Raw genomic sequence first — 18,775 nt, forward strand, 5'->3', positions numbered from 1 at the left:
TATGATCAAAATGGCATTTATTATGTAGGAAGGAAAAAAGAAACCAAAAACAGTTGAGGCTCACCTTTAAGTATAAAAATTCTCAATATGAAACATTCCTAAAATATTGTAAACTATGAAAATAGAAGAAAACATCAATGTAAAAGAGAAATACATGAAGAAAATTAAACAGATGAGTAACACACCCGTACCTCTGGGTGGTGGATGCATAGCATATACTCTTCTATTTAATCACGCACAAATGCAAGCATACAAATGATGCATGGGCTCACACACGCAAGAATCCACGTGCACAGATACACACATGCCAAACAATGGCATGTTTTTTAGGTTATTAGAAGTGGATCATAATAAAACAGGTCAATAATTGACCTAACATACAGACTGGCCTAAAAACAGGGTACATGTCAGGAAAGAACAGTTAAAAAGAGCTAAATCATATTTATTCAAAATATGTTGAGTTTGCAAAATTCATTTTGGCAAACGATTACTAAACTGACCCCTAGGGATCTATGAAGTGCTTGTCATTTCACTGTATTCAGCTCAATATTTATTCATTTGCTTATTCTTCTGTATTAAAGCTGAACATATTTATTTTTTCATTGTATTCGTAGTTAAGCAGCACTTTTTAGCTTAAACCCCCAAATTGGTTTTCTGTACCGTGAAAAGGTGATATTTGATAATATATAACTATAATACGCATTGCAGACTTTTTTCTTAATGAGCATATCAAGTACTTTTACATTATCTGAAGAACAATTAGTTAGGGTTCTCGTGCTTCATTTAAACTAGCATAAATCAATTCAATGTTAAACTTATTAAACTCATTTTGAAATCAATTTGACATTCAAATTTCTGCTCTATTTTGACTTAACAAAAATCTGAATCTTATGCACACACCATCATCTGTACAAAAATAGTATAAGTTCTCAATACATTTTGAACACAAGGAATGATGCATGATAATACAAACATTCATATGCAAACTGTACTTCTCAGTTCTAGTAAACAGCTTCCAGTTAGTAGAGGTACAAGAGTTGACTGTTTTACACAACTTACACAAACTCACACTGCAACATAACTTAAGCAAATAAAACATCTCTGTTGCTTCATTAACCAGCATTTTCATAGTCTTTCTATTCCCTCATTTTTCTACATCACAATTCCCCTCCACTTCCCATTTCTGCTTGTCACACTTTCCTTTCTTTCCTTTTTCCTCCAAACCTGTCTTTCACCTTTAACCAAATCTCATCTTAGTTGTGTTACTTCATGCCCACACAGTTATCTGTACCAATTGGTCACATTAGTTATTTTCATATTAAATCACATATTTCTGTGCTCCCTATTTCAAATGCACATCTAGTACCATTCTTTTTCTTTCACTACCATCGAGCACATCCTCTCACAGCTGCTGTTCCTCATCTTCAGTGATGCCCTGGGCTTTAAGCTCCTCTAGTACATTGGCAAGATAGCCAGAATCTGGAAAGCCATGTCCAGTAAGATTGGAGCCAAATTCTGTCTTGTGATGGACCTCATTCCAGATGACAGTGTCTGATTCTCCGGTGGTGCTGGAGGTTCCCACGGAGAAGATCAGCCGTCGGTCCCACGCCACCAACAAAAGCCTCAACACCTAAGAACCGGACAACATATTGATATCATTGGAAACCTTAAATAACAATTAGACCTACATTGAATCTTAATGTGTTCTAAGGTCCTTTTTGGTGCATTTTACAATATTTATGAGAATTTTTACTTGAGTATATCATTCATTATATGAAATGTATGACAACATGTGAGAATTACCAGTATTAACTCCATTGACTTCAATGGATTTAATTAAATTCCTTTTAACTTACAACTCATGACTGCTCAAAACTACTAATTATTTTTCTAACAAAACAACATCAATATTACCCTGAAATGTTTTCAAACTAAATACATTCATTTTACTTGCATGAACAAAAAAAGATGATAAACAGTCTTAATCTCTTTATCATGCTGCAGTGGTTCATCAATAGGTGGCAGCAGAGTAAAATGCGTACCTCTCCTTTTTCCAAACCTACTGTATTTCCTTTATCAAATTTAGACCATTTGGTCTATTAACTTTTGATTTACAAACAGACATTAATTTAATTTGTCATAATTTCTTGTGTAAAGCCACAGTTCACTTTAAGGTCAAAACAGACCAGCAAAAGGTGTAACAATTTAGTTTAAATGGTTATATCTTACATTCAAAATAATAATAATAAAAATCTAAAATAAATAAACAAACAAATAAATAAATGATGTGTATTTTGAAAGTCTTAATGCAAATCCAGTTTAATTTTTGTACTAAAAACAGAAATGTTTATGTATCTTGTCCGGGTCAAAACGGACCCGAATGCATTAGGAGGGTTAAAGGAGAACTCCGGTCAATTTTAACATTGAGCTCATTTTTTTGTACATTTGGAGTGCTGTCAGTACAGAGAACAACGACAAAAAGTTATCCTCTTTTTAAAATGTGCATTGTCCTTGATGTGTCATTACAAGTGCACAGGTCATGTGAGTGATTCCTTCGGAGTGAACGCGGGTGAATCTGACTGCAGTAGATGTGAAAGATATTAATAAAAATGATGTTTATTCAGCCAGCGAACATACCTGTATTTACATCCTGTTTTCGGTCGAAGTCCACAGTAGTCGATTGTCGAGTTCACGCGCGTGATCATAGGTACTAAACCTATGCGTGTGAACTCGACAATCGATTACTGTGGACTTCGACCGAAAACAGGATGTAAATACAGGTGTGTGCGCTGGCTGAATAAACATCATTTTTTATATATTTCTTTCACATCTACTGCAGTCAGATTCACCCGCGTTCACTCCGAAGGAATAACTCACATGACCTGTGCACTTGTAATGACACATCAAGGATGTTAAGAGCCTAAAAGCAGGTTTAAAACTTGCCCCATTGAAGTCAACAGGGTGCAAATTTTAAAAAGAGGATAACGGTAGGCAACACCGATTTTTGTCGTTGTTCTCTGTACTGACAGCACTCCAAATGTACAAAAAAATGAGCTCAATGTTAAAATTGACCGGAGTTCTCCTTTAAAGCAGCGCTATGCAGTTTTGGCAATTTCTTCGCTGTTTTCTCGCTTTTAGCTCACGGGTTTCTCTATAGAGCTCCCCCTACAGCTTCGGAATAGATATTTGACAACACTATCGTAAAACACTGTCCCATCTTCTTTTTGAACTTTTGAACTTCCTATTGATCAAAGAATCCTGAAAAAAATGTATGATTTCCACAAAAATATTAAGCAGCACAACTGTTTTCTACATTGATATTAGCAAGAAATGTTTCTTGAGCAGAAAATCATCATATTAGAATGATTTCTGAAGGATCATGAGACACTGAAGACTGGAGTAAAGATGCTGAAAATTTAGCTTTGCCATCACAGGAATAAATTACATTTTAAAATATATCAAAATAGAAAACAGTTATTTGAAATTGTAATAATGTGTCACAATATTACTGTTTTTACTGTGTTTTGAACAAATAAAAAATTAAATATGGAAAGAAATTGTACCAACCCCAAACTTTTGAACGGTAGTGTAGAAGGTGAGGGTTTTTTCTTATGCTCTGTATGGTAGGAGGACTTACCTTGCGTCCTTTTTCATTGTCTGGGAGATAACAATGACGGGGAAATCCTCTTGCAGTGAAAGGCTTCTTTGGATTTGGATGCTCAGGACCCTTGAGAGAGACAAGAGAGAAGATATTTGATAAATTATGATAATGATGGCATGCAGGCCAAGTGTAAATGCAACAAAGATGCATTATATATATATATATATATATATATATATATATAATTATGTAATGCAGTTATACCTGTATCCCGGGAGGTATGTTGTAGATGATGCGAATGGTTTTGCAGTCTGGGTATCCTGGAAGTGAGTGCGGGATGACATGGTACTCCATCTTACCGGGTGGCTGGTTTCCTGTCTTAACTCCATATATTGTTTTGCATGTGGGACACTGCAGGCTGCCATCTTTGTTGCCATTGTTGTACATGGCCACTAGGCATTGTAGGTGATAAAGATGCCCACATTGCGTCAGTCGTCCGACGGACTCAGCACGTGAAACACTCGCTACACCTGGACCTTTATACCCAGAGGGTCCCAACAGAGTCTCCATACAGATAGTGCAATCCTGAAAGAAATACACAATGCTGATATAGAACGTCATTAGCCAACATGAAAGGTTAAGAAATGGATTTTATTAGTTTACATAAATGTTTTCTTTTTTTACATCCTCCTTTAGCCAATAAGATGCTAAATTTTATATCCAGCCAGTCATATTATGTCCAAAGTGTGGTCTTTTTTATTAGTTGGAGTGTTTGGTTTCTAAATGTCTCTTGAATTTCAATGGTTTCAAGATTTTGGCAACACACAAAAGACATTGTAACATTTTTTTTTCTCCTGGTAGCATATAAACCTATAATGTAGTCTGGGTCAGGTTTTTTTTAACTCGCATAGTTTTGTTAAAGGTTGACATGACAAGCAACAGAATTTAGATAGCTATTAAATCAAGTCAAATTTATTTATGTTTTTCACAATGCATGTAATGTTAATGTTTGTAATATCTTAATATCTTCATACATTATAGTCACATTTAGCAGATTAGAGCTGTGCGTCGTGGTCAAGTTTACATTATGCGACTAAATATACTTGCCATTTAGCGGATAAAGCTGAACATACTTGTATATTCAACTTTATATAAGAGCTGGGCAATAATAAAAATCACATTTTGCAATGACAAGCAATCAAGCAGTTGAGATTTTCTATATAGTATACACTATATCACTTCACGTGAGTATACTACATGCATGAAGAAAAAGTTAGATGAAATATATAAGCAACTTTATTTATAGAGCTGTGAAACAACCATGCTGAGATTTGCAATATTGTTACGTCCTACGGTGTAATTTGTTTTATTTTATATTTTTGAACATCCTGTGTGTCAAGCCACTAGGTGGCAGTAGTGGTCGTTTTTCTGCCTCCTCCTTCTGTGCAGGTAAAGCCAGGTAAGGATGGAGAGTGTATAAAACCTCACTGATCTCCACTGAAGCAAGGCTTGTTTTCTGCTGGTTTGCTTTGTTTGTTTGTTGATGTACATTACTGCTGCTGTTCTGTATTATTACAAAGCTTATTTTACTTATCCTGTCAGTTGCTAAACTGTTTTGATTTTTTACAAAACTTATTTCTTTTGGTTGTTAAAAGCATGTATAAACAGTGTTACATTGATTTAGACACCTTTTATTTGCTCAACCCAGTTGTTGTTAAACTGTTGATCTGAGGTTTCTCTTGTCAATATTGTATATAGACCAAACTTGGAAGTTCTAGGGAGTGGGTTCCATTTATATTTTTGTAATACTACAATGTTTAAAGTAGAGAGGGAGACAGGGAACTATTTATTTCCTTTTCTTTCCTTAAGGTAAGTGTAGATTGGGTCCCTATAGTTAGATGTATTTTGTTTTTTTGGCTTGTGTAAAATCTGAAGTTATTTTACACTTCCAACACTTGTGTTACTCCAATAAACCTTGTTGTACCATATTTCTTTTGTTTTTGGTGTGTAACTTTTGGATCCAGACTTTGGTTTTTATGTTAATGCTGTAGTTATCTTTAACTTTAATGTTGCTACCCCTGTCCTAGACTGGGTTGAACATAACAATATAGTATATATTTGTTTATGCGAGTATGCAGATAGAGTAGGATGTACTATACATCCAACTTTTTAATATATGGCAGGGTGATAATTAGGGCTGTACCCGAATATTTGTATATTCCTTCAAATATCGTTGGTATTCGATTTGAAAATTTGACATTTTCACACCTGGCATCCCCCTCGAAACGGTTCTCATTCGCGCTTGAATATGTAAAATCTGACGAAATACAATACTCTTTTTTACAATTATCTTATATAGCCTATAGCCATTTTTAATAGGATGGACAGTTGAAGGAACCCAACCCTACTTAATAAATATATTTGCTTCTTCTTGGCCTACTAAAGTGTTACGTGCGAGTGTATTTACTTTGTGTTGTTCATGGGAAAGATGTGTTTAATATCACTAGTGCAGTGTCCGTTCTCGGAGCATAAGAATGCTTAAGAACGCATAAGAACGCTTCCCGCGTGCGTTGTTCTGTAGTTCATTAAAAGTTTATTAATTCTGAACGTGTCGCGTCTCGTGTGTCTATCTATATTGCACCAAATGCGACACTGCACTCCCTTGTGAAGTCGACTGGATGAACGGTTCTCGAAATAATCAAAATGCAAACGGACAGACAGACAGACACATAGAGAATACTGCCTTTATTAGAGAGAAGAATATGTTCAGCCCCCTCTCTCCGAAGCTTCGAAGTTCAAAAAAGTTTACATATTTCAACAATATAATAATTGAGAAGTTGAGTTTTGCTACAGAATATAGTAGGCTACATACTGCTTAACGTAAGTCTAATGTAAGTATCTGGGTAAGGCAGGATATATGTTTTATATATTTTTATTATAATTATTCAGTTGTTATCTGGTGATATTTAGAATGATTACACCTGTGAGGTTTTGTTAAATTTATAACAATTCTGTTTTATACATTTTTATTAAAGTATGAATAATGAATTTACACCAAAATACTGTAGAATTATTTTGCACAAAATCCTTAATAATAAAAAAAAAAAACTAATTGCTACAGTTCTAACTAGTCACAATTACATGGTTAGTTGCATATTATTTGTGTGTGTGTGTGTGGCCTGGTAAACCCTACATTATGGGGAGAAAAAGTCCCCACAAAGATGGCAATGATGGACATTTTTGGTCCCTATGAGAAAAACAGCTTTAAAATCTACTTTGTGATGTTTTTTGAAAATGTAAAAATGCATAAATCTGTGATGGGTATGTTTAGGGGTAGGCTTAGTGTAAGGGGATAGAATTTATACAGTCCCCATAAAACACGAAAACACAACGTGTGTGTGTGCAGAGTTACGATTTGAGAATCTTTTAAGGTAAAATTCATTCTGAAATAAACTGATTCGGCTTTGAAAGACACTTTTCCGGTCTCTTTATGTTTCCCAGAGGATCGGTGAAACCACACATATACAGCACTATTTGCCCTGTATGCACCCTTAGCTAGCAACTCAGATATCTCCTAGGTCTGAAGCCAAGGGTTAACAGAAGAGGTTTAGATCACGTAGAGATTAAGGAAATAAAATAACAAGGATGTCTTACTTCTTCTGGTGAATTCCTGACCTTCTGAAAGTACCTCTTTACCACTTCCTCAGGTGTTTTACCTGGAAAACAAATCACTTATGTTTAAGTATGCAGTATGAGATTTCAAATTCCATTTGTTGTGTGTATAAATGATCTGCAGAGTGACAATCGATGGGAACAGCTAGTAGTGATCAGTGGCCATTGCATTTCAGTAGTTGCCTCAAGTCTAAATCTGTCACTCCAAGCAAGACTCCTTTTGCCAATGTTTTGTGGCATGGATTTAGAAAGGTGCAGGAAAACTTCCTTAGGGATTTTGGTCCTTGCTTCCTCAATATCAAATTTCAGAGACAAACGTATGCAGCACTGTAGTACAATGTATTTCTCTGTGACTATGTCAGTAAGTACATGTATTCTCACCTTTGCGGGCTTGTTTCTTGGTGGTCTTGCGGCAACAGTTCCCGATGCCAGGAATTGGTCTGATGTCACTCTTGCTGACAGGTGGAGGATGCAGAACCAGTTTCGGTGGACGGGTCAAACATACAGGTAGTCCTGCTGCACTCATCAGAATACCAGTAATACCTGCAATGCATCATAATACACATGTGAAATGTATCGTCAGTTTATAATTTTTATATAATAGTGTATTAAGAATGTGTCTTGTTTTCCTACCAGCTAATGCCGGATGGACAGGGCTGGAGCCATTAAGATTCTTCACTGGTACTGTCGGTACCCTAGGAGAAAAAAAAAGCTCTATAAGGCCAGTGGACACACTGACTGCTGCCTTACAGAATGTTCTCCTGTATCTCCAAAATGCAACTCTTACCAAAGGGTCAAACCAACAGATTAAGTAATTTACCAGACTAATTATTTAACATCACTCACATGAGATCAGAGCATTAGACAACGTTCCAACAATCCAAAATAGATCCAAAAATCAAAACATTTTTTCATATGAGAAGCCATTTCACTCAGATACACGTCACAAATTCCATTTCATGCTGACTTTAAGAGACAACAATTTGTTTCATAAAAGCAATGGACATGCTAAACCTACAAACTTCAAAACTGCTGTATTTTCCCCTCTTGAACTTGAAGATTTCATTCATAGTAGAGGTGTCGCAATATAGTGACGTTTCAGAAAATTGTATATTTATATCATGTTAATACTACACATTTGATAATATACAGCACCAGTAAAAAATAAATAAATAAACAGTTTAAGATAAATCATCAAAATATCAGTAGATATTGCGATAATATTGTTATCATGAATTCTTTTAGACACGATAATCGTGTCGTGACAATTGACAGCTCTAATTCAGTGTTAGCTTCCTCTGAACTTTCTTCTGTAAGATGATTAAGAAATGTTGTGTAAAAATATGACACAGACATTCTACCAGTTTCTTCATTACAAAGTATTTTCTTAAAAGTTCAACGTGAAGTTCTTGTTTAACGACTAGCATGCACATTAACCATTGTTCTTCTTCCAACATCAACAGTTATATGATATCTAGCTGAATGTACTTTTTGACACTTTCGGCTAAGTATCAAATGACTATTTTACTCTTATATAAGCATATTTTTGGTCAAATCAGTGTGAAAAAAGAAAGCAACTCTAATATACAGCCATTTTACTTCCCTCTTCACAGCCTCAATGGTCTTGTCTGTAGTGTTTTCCCACGCTCATTTTCTTATCTCCTTTTACTAGAAGGTATGTGGGGGGGTTGCTGTGTCTGTACGTAAATTGATTAAAAATGTGAATGAATGTAGCAAAGTGTGTTTGTTCCTGTCACAGCTGTTACTGGGTCTGTCTGTATTGATCTTCCTAACTGATAATAAGTCTAAAGCTGCGTTCTCGCTACCAGCGACACGATCCCATTCATTTTAATAGAGGGCTGGCGATTTCCGGCGACACGAGCGACAGGATGTAGGCATGTCCAGCGACACGACAAAGTTGAGATAAGTTTAACTTTATGCAAATGAAGAGCGACTTTCGGGAGCGACAACCAATAGGAGTGAAGTCAGAAGCAAGATGGAGAAGTCAGCAACTTTTCTATAATTTATGATATGTCTGTGGTGTTTTTTCCTGCCAAAATGTTTGTTTGTAGCAGCAAGAATACTGAATGGTTACAACATAGAGTAACATCTGTGAGTGTCATTCACAATTTTTTCTAGGCAGGCAACCAGTAGTGGGAATACCCACTAGCGACCTCACCGCCAGCCACTGGTAACATGCAGTGACAAAGTCACCGATAGTGTAAACGCAGCATAACACTTTATTTTCCAGATGGCGACAGCCTCACAATACATTTACAAATGCACACAGGCACGTCTCTAATGTTTGTAGTCAGAAAACATAAAACATTTTGAGATTAACAGTCAATGGCTCAGTATGAAGGAACAGGATTTCACTTTTACTTCAAGATGAACAGGCATCCATGTAAAAGAAAAGCGGTAGAAAATCTGCTTAACTAAATAGATGTATATCCATTATAAAAACAACCAAATACTAAGAAATATCTTGATTGTTAGGGTTTTTTTAAGCCAATTTTAATGCTTGTTTTGTCTTATTTTAAATAATTTTAAGTCATCTGGAGTCCCCCATGGAAGTTTGTTGAGGCCCCCTGGTTGAAAACCACTCTTCTAGATTCTTCCTGTTTGTCTGTGCATAAAAATGCAAAATGTGTGATTTAGAATTATATTTGAATAGCTTAATTTCAAGTGTAACAAGTACATAGCTGACCTAAATAGCAATGCCCCCGTTTACGGTTACATATCCTCATTGTCATGCTCCCTTCCTTCCGAAACTCAAATAACAATACGTTCTGATGCCAGCAAAAGATACGTCAGTTGACATAGAAACAAAAAAAGAGCTGCGGTGTGACATTTAGGGACAGGTGAATCTGTAATCAACAACACCACAATAATACTAAAAAAATAAAACACCACTACTGCCACTTTTTTTCTCTTGAATGGAAGTTCTGTTTAAGGCACACTATTTGCAACATATGATGTTTTTCACACGAAAGTGAAAACTGAACCAAATATGCTGAAGTGGTTAAGCGGTAAAAGAAGGACTTGTAGAGTGTTTGCTTAAAATGATGAGATGACAGGTTACTAATGCATTTTAGCCAATCATCAACACTGCAGCAGTAAATTTTATTTATATTCCTGTTTTGTTTTCCATTGAAAAACAGAAGTGTCAGACATGGGAAGGTAGATGGCTGTTTGGATAGGGCCAATGGGGAAGCTTTTGACCTCCACTGACCCTTGATCTTGCCTCTACAACAGACTTGTCTCTTTGTTTTCTCTCACACACATGCTCAACAACTGCTGCTCTATGACTCCAGATGGCTTCACGTCTGAGGCAGAACATTCCATTAGAAAGGGCACCAGACTCACAATGTTCTCCTGCATTAGCACACATGTATGTCACTACACCTGTGTAGGATGATAGTTTCTTTTGTAATTGCTGTACAGTCTAGCCTAGGTACAATTTGTATTCAAAATAAGATGAAAAAGAGTAAAAATACTCCAATTCTACCTCTGGCTGCATCTACACATAGTTTATTCTCAAAGGCGTCCAGCACTTCAATCCACCCTAGCTACACTCCAAACCTTCATCACCAAAAGTCACATCTAATGCTTCAGGAAACACTGGGACACCATTGTTACTACATTCAATGTCAAAACCTTTTGCTCGTTATCCCAACTCCTTCCTAACATAGACATGCACACACACTCTACTATGTCAAACGCTTTAGTGAGACAGCATTGTGTTGCTAATGCAGACCAGCCCATGTCATGTCAACAAAGGTTGCTGCAGAAACCCAGCGTGAACACGAAATCACCACTGAGAGCTGAGGAAAAAGCCACAGAAACAGCTATAGATATAAAGGGGGTGGGGATGGAACGAATAAGACAATTCTGTCCCCAGATGGTCATCAAACAGAGCAGACATGGATGATTTAGCAGTGTGAGAAACGTGAGAAACGCGCTCCTACACAGAGGAGGGGGAAACACATGAACACACTCATACATGAGTGAGGCTGACACCTAAATTATATAGGCCTAATACACTGGTGATTTTAGTCGATTAAGTCTGTTTCTTTTCCAACTAGGGTTGGGCACCGATATGGTACAAAATAAAAGTTTTTCAAAACAAAATTCCTGGTGAAAAATTTAAGTAGACTAGTGTGATCAACAGTGCCAATTTTCTTCAGATTTTATTTAATATTTCCAAAATTATAAAAAAAATAATAATAATAATTTACTCAAAAAATGAGATGCCTACTCTCAAATAAATGAGGCCTACGATTAATCAGATGCAAATAGAAATATAAAACCAGTCCTAATTGAAAGAGAACAAGTTGACAAAAAGATTGAATCCAATATTGGGTGATAATACAACATAACAAGTGATTTATAAGCAATTTTTTGTAGGCCGGTCATTTTTGACTGGGAAGACCACAAGTGTGACAATGTGCCATTTTGTACAAAATAAAAGTTTTTCAAAACAAAATTAACGTAGACTAGTGTGATCAACAGTGCCAATTTTCTTCAGATTTTATTTAATATTTCCTAAATAATTCAAAAATAATGTTTTTATTCTCAAAAAATGAGATGCCTACTGTCAAATAAATGAGGCCTACGATTATTCAGACGCAAACAGAAATATAAAACCAGTCCTAATCGAAAAAGAACAAGTTGACAAAAAGATTGAATACAAAATTGGGTGAAAATATAGTATAATGAAAGATTTATAAGCTATATAGTCCGGTCATTTTTGACCGAGAAGATCCCGGGTGTTATAGGGTTTTGAACACCACACAAGGGTTAAAATTATCGGTTCAGGCACTGGTACCGTTTTAAAAGTATCGATCTGGGACCGGTATCGAAAGAGTAACCACAGGTTTTTCTTTGGCCGCTTTCAAGCTGTCAGTTCTGGTTGTCAGTGGAACACAATAACATCAATAAAGTGTTTAATTATGAACAGTTTATTTATTGTTTTAATAATAATATAATATAATATTAAATAATATAATATTATATAATATTGTTGCTTTTATATTTTGTAATATATACTTTTGTACTTTTTTTATTTATTATTAATTTAAAATAACTGTTTGCATACATTTAAAATGTATTTTATTCCTGTGATGCAAAGCTGAATTTTCAGCATCATTACTCCAGTCTTTAGTGTTACATGGTCCTTCAAAAATCATTATAATATGCTTAATAATATGTAAATTAAATAAATTGTTTGAAACAGTTGTGCTGCTTAACATTTTTGTGGAAACCATCAATTTAAAATGTATCCTTGCTTAAGTATTAATTTCTTCCAAAAAATCTTACTGATGGTACTGTAATGGTATTGTATATGAAACTGATAAAACAGGTATCAGAGGTATCTTTTCTTACCCAGAGGCAATAAGCGCCCGTGACTGTGCCATGGCAATTCTCTGCAAAGCAGGTCGACTAAGCCCTGCCAGACTGGCACGAGGTGGTATAGGGGCAGCACAGGCAGCGGAGCGCTGAGAGGCCAACGTTGTTGAAGATGACGTGAAAACTGTGGATGGTGTGGGACTTGTTGACGTGTTAACTAGTATGGCAGTTGGCACAAACGTTGCTGAAGATGATAAGCTTGGGGTGGATGGAGGCTGCTGATTCTGTGATGGCAGAGTTGGGGGCAAAGATGAAGGCATTGGGCGGCTAGAGGAGATTGAAAGATTGGCAGTGGCCGATGTGAGAAGGGACAACGACTGATCAAAAACAGCAGAATTCTTGGCTTCTTCCGAGGGCATGGATTTTAAAGATGTTCCATGTGGTAGTGTATGAGAATACGAGTTTAAAACAGAGGAGGATGGAAGTGTCCCAAAGCTGGCTTTCGGACTGTTTGGCTTTGTTGCACGTCCTAGTGTCTGTGAGGCAGTGCCATTTGCCTTTACACTCAACACCAGCATGCACTGCTGGCAGGCACAGGGCTGTCCAAGAGGAGCAAGAGATGATACCGAAAGTGTCCCGCTTGGGTAAACTGCACTTCCTTTTCTACTCAAGGTAGAACCAGAAACGCCTACCCCAAGAAGAGCCCCGGTTGACCCTCCACCTGATGTAACCCTTCTAGCCATGCCTCCAGTCCCTGAGCCAGTACCCCAAGCCAGTGAATTTTTAGGCAGTGGCCCAGTAATTAGTGGGTAAACCATGTCTGAGCGTCTCTGGATGCGCCTCTGCCGCTGCGTTTGCCTGTTAATCTGGGTCATGGTCTGGAAGTCCACAAAGTAGCAAAAGCCCAACGATGTAAGGTCCAGCCAGGGTTGCTGTCGGTCCCGTGCCGCTTGCAAGGCAATGCTCACCTCCATGTCAAAGGCTGTCCAGGAACCTGCATCATTTTCCCACTCCCATATCCAACCTTGGCCTGGCGCTGAGGTGGGGTCATAGAAACTCCGTCGCACTGGTCTTAACGTACCTGAGGAGGTAAAAAAAGGGTTATAGATCAAAAATAATAAAAGAGATATAATAAATCAGTTAAATAAAGTGTTTTCTTATAAGAGAGGCAGCCAGTCAACATGTTACGCATCTAAAGGCACCAATATACTCATAGCAAATTCTTTTTTGTTCATCGCTTTGGGGGAAAAAAGAAGTTTGAAATACCTGAGCAGCAGTAAACAGTAAAGGAGAATATCCTGACGCCGCCTGCTGTGAGCGGTATTTAGATATACAGACCCTTTCCAAAAAATTAGAATATCATGGAAAAGTTCATTTATTTCCATAATTCCATTCAAAACGTTAAACTTCCATAGATTATAGATTCAGGGCCCACAACTTAAACGATTTCAAGTATTTAGTTGTTTATTTGTACATAATTTGGGCTTCCAGCTCATAAAACCCACAAAAACAGGATTTCAAAAAATGTGAATATTACATGAAATCACACAGTAATTACACAGTGATACCATGGTCATTGAACCAGGTTTTGGTTCTTTTGGCAGTGTGGGCAGGTGCAAATCCTGCCGGAAAATGAAGTCAGCATCTCCATAAAGCTTGTCTGCTGAAGGAAGCATGAAGTGCTCTGAAAATGTCCTGGTAGACGGCTGCGTTGAGTGGACGGCACAGTGGACCAGCACCAGCCGATGACATGGCTCCCCAAACCAACACAGACTGTGGAAACTTCACACTGGACTTCAAGCATCTTGGATTGTGTGCCTCTCCATTCTTCCTCCAGACTCTGGGACCTTGGTTTCCAAATGAGATGCAAAATTTGCTCTCATCAGAAAAGAGGACTTTGGTCCACTGTGCTTTATTAAATCCAGAGTTAACACAGCCGTCTACCAGGACATTTTCAGAGCACTTCATGCTTCCTTCATTTTCCGGCAGGATTTGCACCTGCCCACACTGCCAAAAGAACCAAAACCTGGTTCAATGACCATGGTATCACTGTGTAATTACTGTGTGATTTCATGTAATATTCTCATTTTTTTAAATCCTGTTTTCGTGGGTTTTATGAGCTAGAAGCCCAAATTATGTACAAATAAACAACTAAATACTTGTAATCGTTTAAGTTGTGGGCCCTGCTATAATCTATGGAAGTTTAACGTTTTGGATGGAATTATGGAAATAAATAAACTTTTCCATGATATTCTAATTTTTTGGAAAGGGTCTGTATATAATATGTAAACATGTACTGCATGCTTTTTCTCTCAATAACAAAAGAGAATTGGATGTTTTTTGCACCAGCTCTGTAATTTGGCACTCCAGTCAAGTCACATCATGTTTATTTATATAGAACTTTATACAACAGGTTGCTTTAAAGCAAGCAGCTTTACAGCATAAAACATGAAAAAAAGAAGCAGTGTCACTTTCGGTTAGATGGACAATGTCTCCAATGTAAGCATTCAATCCTCCATTATACCGACTGAATGCCTATTGTTGTGCTTTGCGCATCCTTTGAATTTAAACCCATTCATCGGAGCAGAAATAAGTTTACATTCTCTCCAGTAAGACTGATCAGATCAGGAAGTGTTTAGAGTAATAATTCTTCAATCAAATTTAAAGCAGTAACTGGGACAACACATGCAATATCCATTTAGCTAATGCACAAAATGCATTTAGGAATTCATGACGTAGTGCTGGGACACACAAACAGAAAGCAAAAACCCATGTGAATAGATAGATCTGAGCATAAAGCAAAAGCCACTGAGCACAAAAGACCCACTGAGGCATAAACTTTAACACAAGAGGAGAAATGGGAATTTGCAGAGTTCTAGAAGCCATAAAACTTGTGAAAGGACATATTCTCTTTTTAACATCCATATACACCTACTAGACCTTAAAACACTTAATGTGTTGCATGATTCAGTAGACATTATGGAACTTTATAAAGCATGTTCCAGAAATGAGGTGGAGTAAAGCAAGACATTAGTATGCTTTGATCATCCTTTGTGTTTGAACTCACTTTACCAGCTCTGTGCCTCAATCATAGTCATGACCTCTCGGCTCTATTGTACATGAATGAAACAATGTCTTTTGTTAACAGATGAATAGATAACTATTTGCCAATGCTTTTTTTCTTATGCTGCTTGTAAGAAGTAATTTCACTGAATTATACAGTCAAGCTAAAGATAAACATGTATTGTGGGATTGTGTGGTATTTAACTGCATGCGAGTACCATATATGTCTGAAGGCAGGTCCACTGATATTATGTATCTCTTTTTGAACATGATGAATCTTGCTTGTAGACAGTGTGATGTGTTCAGGGGCCAATGAACATAATATGATAAGAAATTAGAATATATATATAAAAAAATTTTTTAAATGTAATGTATTCCTGTAATGGCAAAGCTGATTTTTTAGCAGCCATTTCTCTAGTCTCAGTGTCACATGATTCTTCAGCTCTCTAGTGTTCATGTTTTTACGTGCAGACGTCTGACCTTGATGGCCTGAAATTTTCTTGTCAAAGGCAGAGCCCCAGAGCATGCCTACTTATTGCGTAATCGCCACAGACAAATGGTAGTTAGAAATTTGGAGCAAACTTTTAGGGAACGTTTGAATCGGCTGGGATCAGATCAGGATCTTGAGTTTTTTATTCCTGTGATTTTCAGTCTTCAGTGTCACATGATCCAGAAATCATTGTATTATGCTGATTTGCTGCCCCTTTGATCAATTTAATACATCATTGCTGAATAAAAATAATAATTTCTTTAAAAAAAAATTTAAAACATCTTTGACCCCAAACATTTGAACGGTAGTGTATTTGCATGTGCCGATTTTTTGCATTACACTTATGAAGAAAAAAAAGAAATAAAAATAACAATAATTATTTGGGTTTTTTTTTTTTTTTGACTAAATCTGATTATTCTACCTATTAATCTAATTTAAGTTTTTCAACCCCGCCTGCACTGCAAGCAACATGGTGTGACACTCCCATTAGTCGCCCAACAAGGCAATCCGCACTTCATTATAAACTTACATTGGACAATTGTCATATTATTCTACACAGACAAATGCTCCATTTTTTTAGCCACAAAAAAAAAAAAAAATTTTTTTTTTAAGTTCAACGTATACTCTAGTAGTCTATTACAAAAGAAAACCTCATTATATACGTCATTAAGTCAATGATTCCATCAGGATCTGTTAGTATTGATTGTGATGCACCAAAATTGTTAGTTAAATCTACAGTTTCAGTTCAATATAGTTGATAGTCCAGATAAAACTATAATACTGTGCCTCCTCTCAACATTACGGCCAGAGCAACAGATGGCCATGTCCACTTTCACATGCCAATCATACAGCCTGCACTTAAGTTTGCAAGCTTGTGCTAGTATGTGAGTGGGAGTAAAAGGCTGTGCTTCAGCAGATCATAAACTGTGACATTGGGTTAAGGATCCCAGGACCTTTGCAGCGGCACAAAGCCCTATACAGCAGGTGTACAGAGACCGTCCATCTGTTCCATTGTTGCTGGCTCTGTGCTTCCATCATTGCCCCAATTTTCATTTCCCTTCCCTCTTTCAAACTAACAACTTTATTCCCCTTTCTTTTCTATAATTTTTTTTTTTTTTACAATTTATAAAATACAATAAATGCAATGAATTATAAATGCAAAAATGATTCCATCTGACACGTGTAGTGTTTCTCCTACCATTGTTTTGATTACCAGAAAAAAATACAACACTGAATTTCAGTGGGGGAAAAAAAATTCATAGAATTGGTTTTTTAAATGTTGTATAAGTTTAATAATTGTATACGTTTTATGATTTCAATGAATTAGACATGCTTTTTGATTACAAAAAAAAAAAAATGACACCACGTTTCCATAACACACCTGCTCCGCGAGTACACTAGTAGTACCACCCACCCTGAAAAAAATCCCAGGGGAAACACTGACGTGTCTTATGTAGTGGATTATACCGCCTCTGTAGTATTTGATTAAATACGATCACCGATGGATAGCAATTTTGGGGGGCAATTTAGCTCTTTCTTAAACACTCTCTTTTATATTTTCTGAGCTGAAGTATGTTCTGGTCATATTTCTAGATTTCTGTCATTCAGAAAAGTCAGTCAGTCAGTGGTGGAAATGTAAAGATTTTAACCAATCATCAAACATTTGACCGTGACATAAATGAGAAGGAAGCTGAAAATGAAGCTTGGTACTTAAAACTGTTGTAGATAAAGTGAGGATAAAGATGGGACCAAACGATTTAGAAATGAAAATCAGTGCTTAAAGTACACAAGCAGAAAGTAAGCTCAACAACTACACTACCAAGAAAATATTTTTTAAAGGAGTCTCTCAAGCTTAGCCAAGGCTGCATTTATTTGATGACATTTTTTTAACTGATTTATCTGTGATATTATTACCATTCTAAAGAACCGTTTTCTATTTTAATATACAGTACTCTAAAATGTCATTTATTCCTGTGATGGCAAAGCTGAATTTTCAGCATCATTACTCCAGTCTTCAGTTTATATGATCATGTGATCCTTCAGAAATCATTCTAATATGCTGGTTTGGTGTTTAAGAAACATTTCTTTTAATTATCAATGTTGAAAACAGTTTTTGTTGCTTAATGTTTTTGTGGAAACCATGATACATTAACACTACCATTCAAAGGTTTGGGTTAAGTGAGATTAATAAATATATATATACTTGTATTTATAAAGGACACCCTTAAAGTGACAGTAACATGTATAATGTTACAAAATTATTCTTATTATTTTTAAATAAATGCTATTCGTTTGAACTTTCTATTCAAAGCATCAGCAACAAACATGTTTTCAACATATGGATAATAGTAAGAAATGTTTCTTGAGCAGCAAATGAAGGATCATGTGACACTAAAGACTGGAGTAATGATGCTGAAAATTCAGATTTGGCATCACAGGAATAAATTACATTTTAAAATATATTAAAATAGAAAATAGCCATTTTAAATTGTAATAATTGTACACAAAACTGTTGTTTTTACTTTGTTTTTGATCAAATAAATTTAGCCTTGGTGAGCATAAGAGACTTTTTTCAAAAACATCTTAATTATTCCAAACTT

The 18,775-nt window shown here is 36.2% G+C and overlaps 1 protein-coding gene across 1 annotated transcript in view; it reads right to left on the minus strand.

The window, feature by feature from the left end:
- Positions 1–18,775, minus strand: part of dtx4b (deltex 4, E3 ubiquitin ligase b) — a 21,934-nt gene continuing 3,159 nt past the window's right edge. Inside the window, exons 3-9 of the mRNA XM_084400037.1 lie at positions 12,659–13,703; positions 7,907–7,968; positions 7,655–7,816; positions 7,256–7,317; positions 3,866–4,186; positions 3,638–3,727; positions 1–1,630 (exon numbers count right to left, since the gene is read on the minus strand). Of these exons, the coding sequence (XP_084256163.1) occupies positions 1,403–1,630; positions 3,638–3,727; positions 3,866–4,186; positions 7,256–7,317; positions 7,655–7,816; positions 7,907–7,968; positions 12,659–13,703 (1,970 nt within the window). The 3' untranslated portion in view covers positions 1–1,402. The remainder of the gene's footprint in view (positions 1,631–3,637; positions 3,728–3,865; positions 4,187–7,255; positions 7,318–7,654; positions 7,817–7,906; positions 7,969–12,658; positions 13,704–18,775) is intronic.

This window comes from Rutilus rutilus, assembly GCF_951802725.1.
Source record: "Rutilus rutilus genome assembly, chromosome: 2".
Taxonomy (NCBI): Eukaryota; Metazoa; Chordata; class Actinopteri; order Cypriniformes; family Leuciscidae; genus Rutilus; species Rutilus rutilus.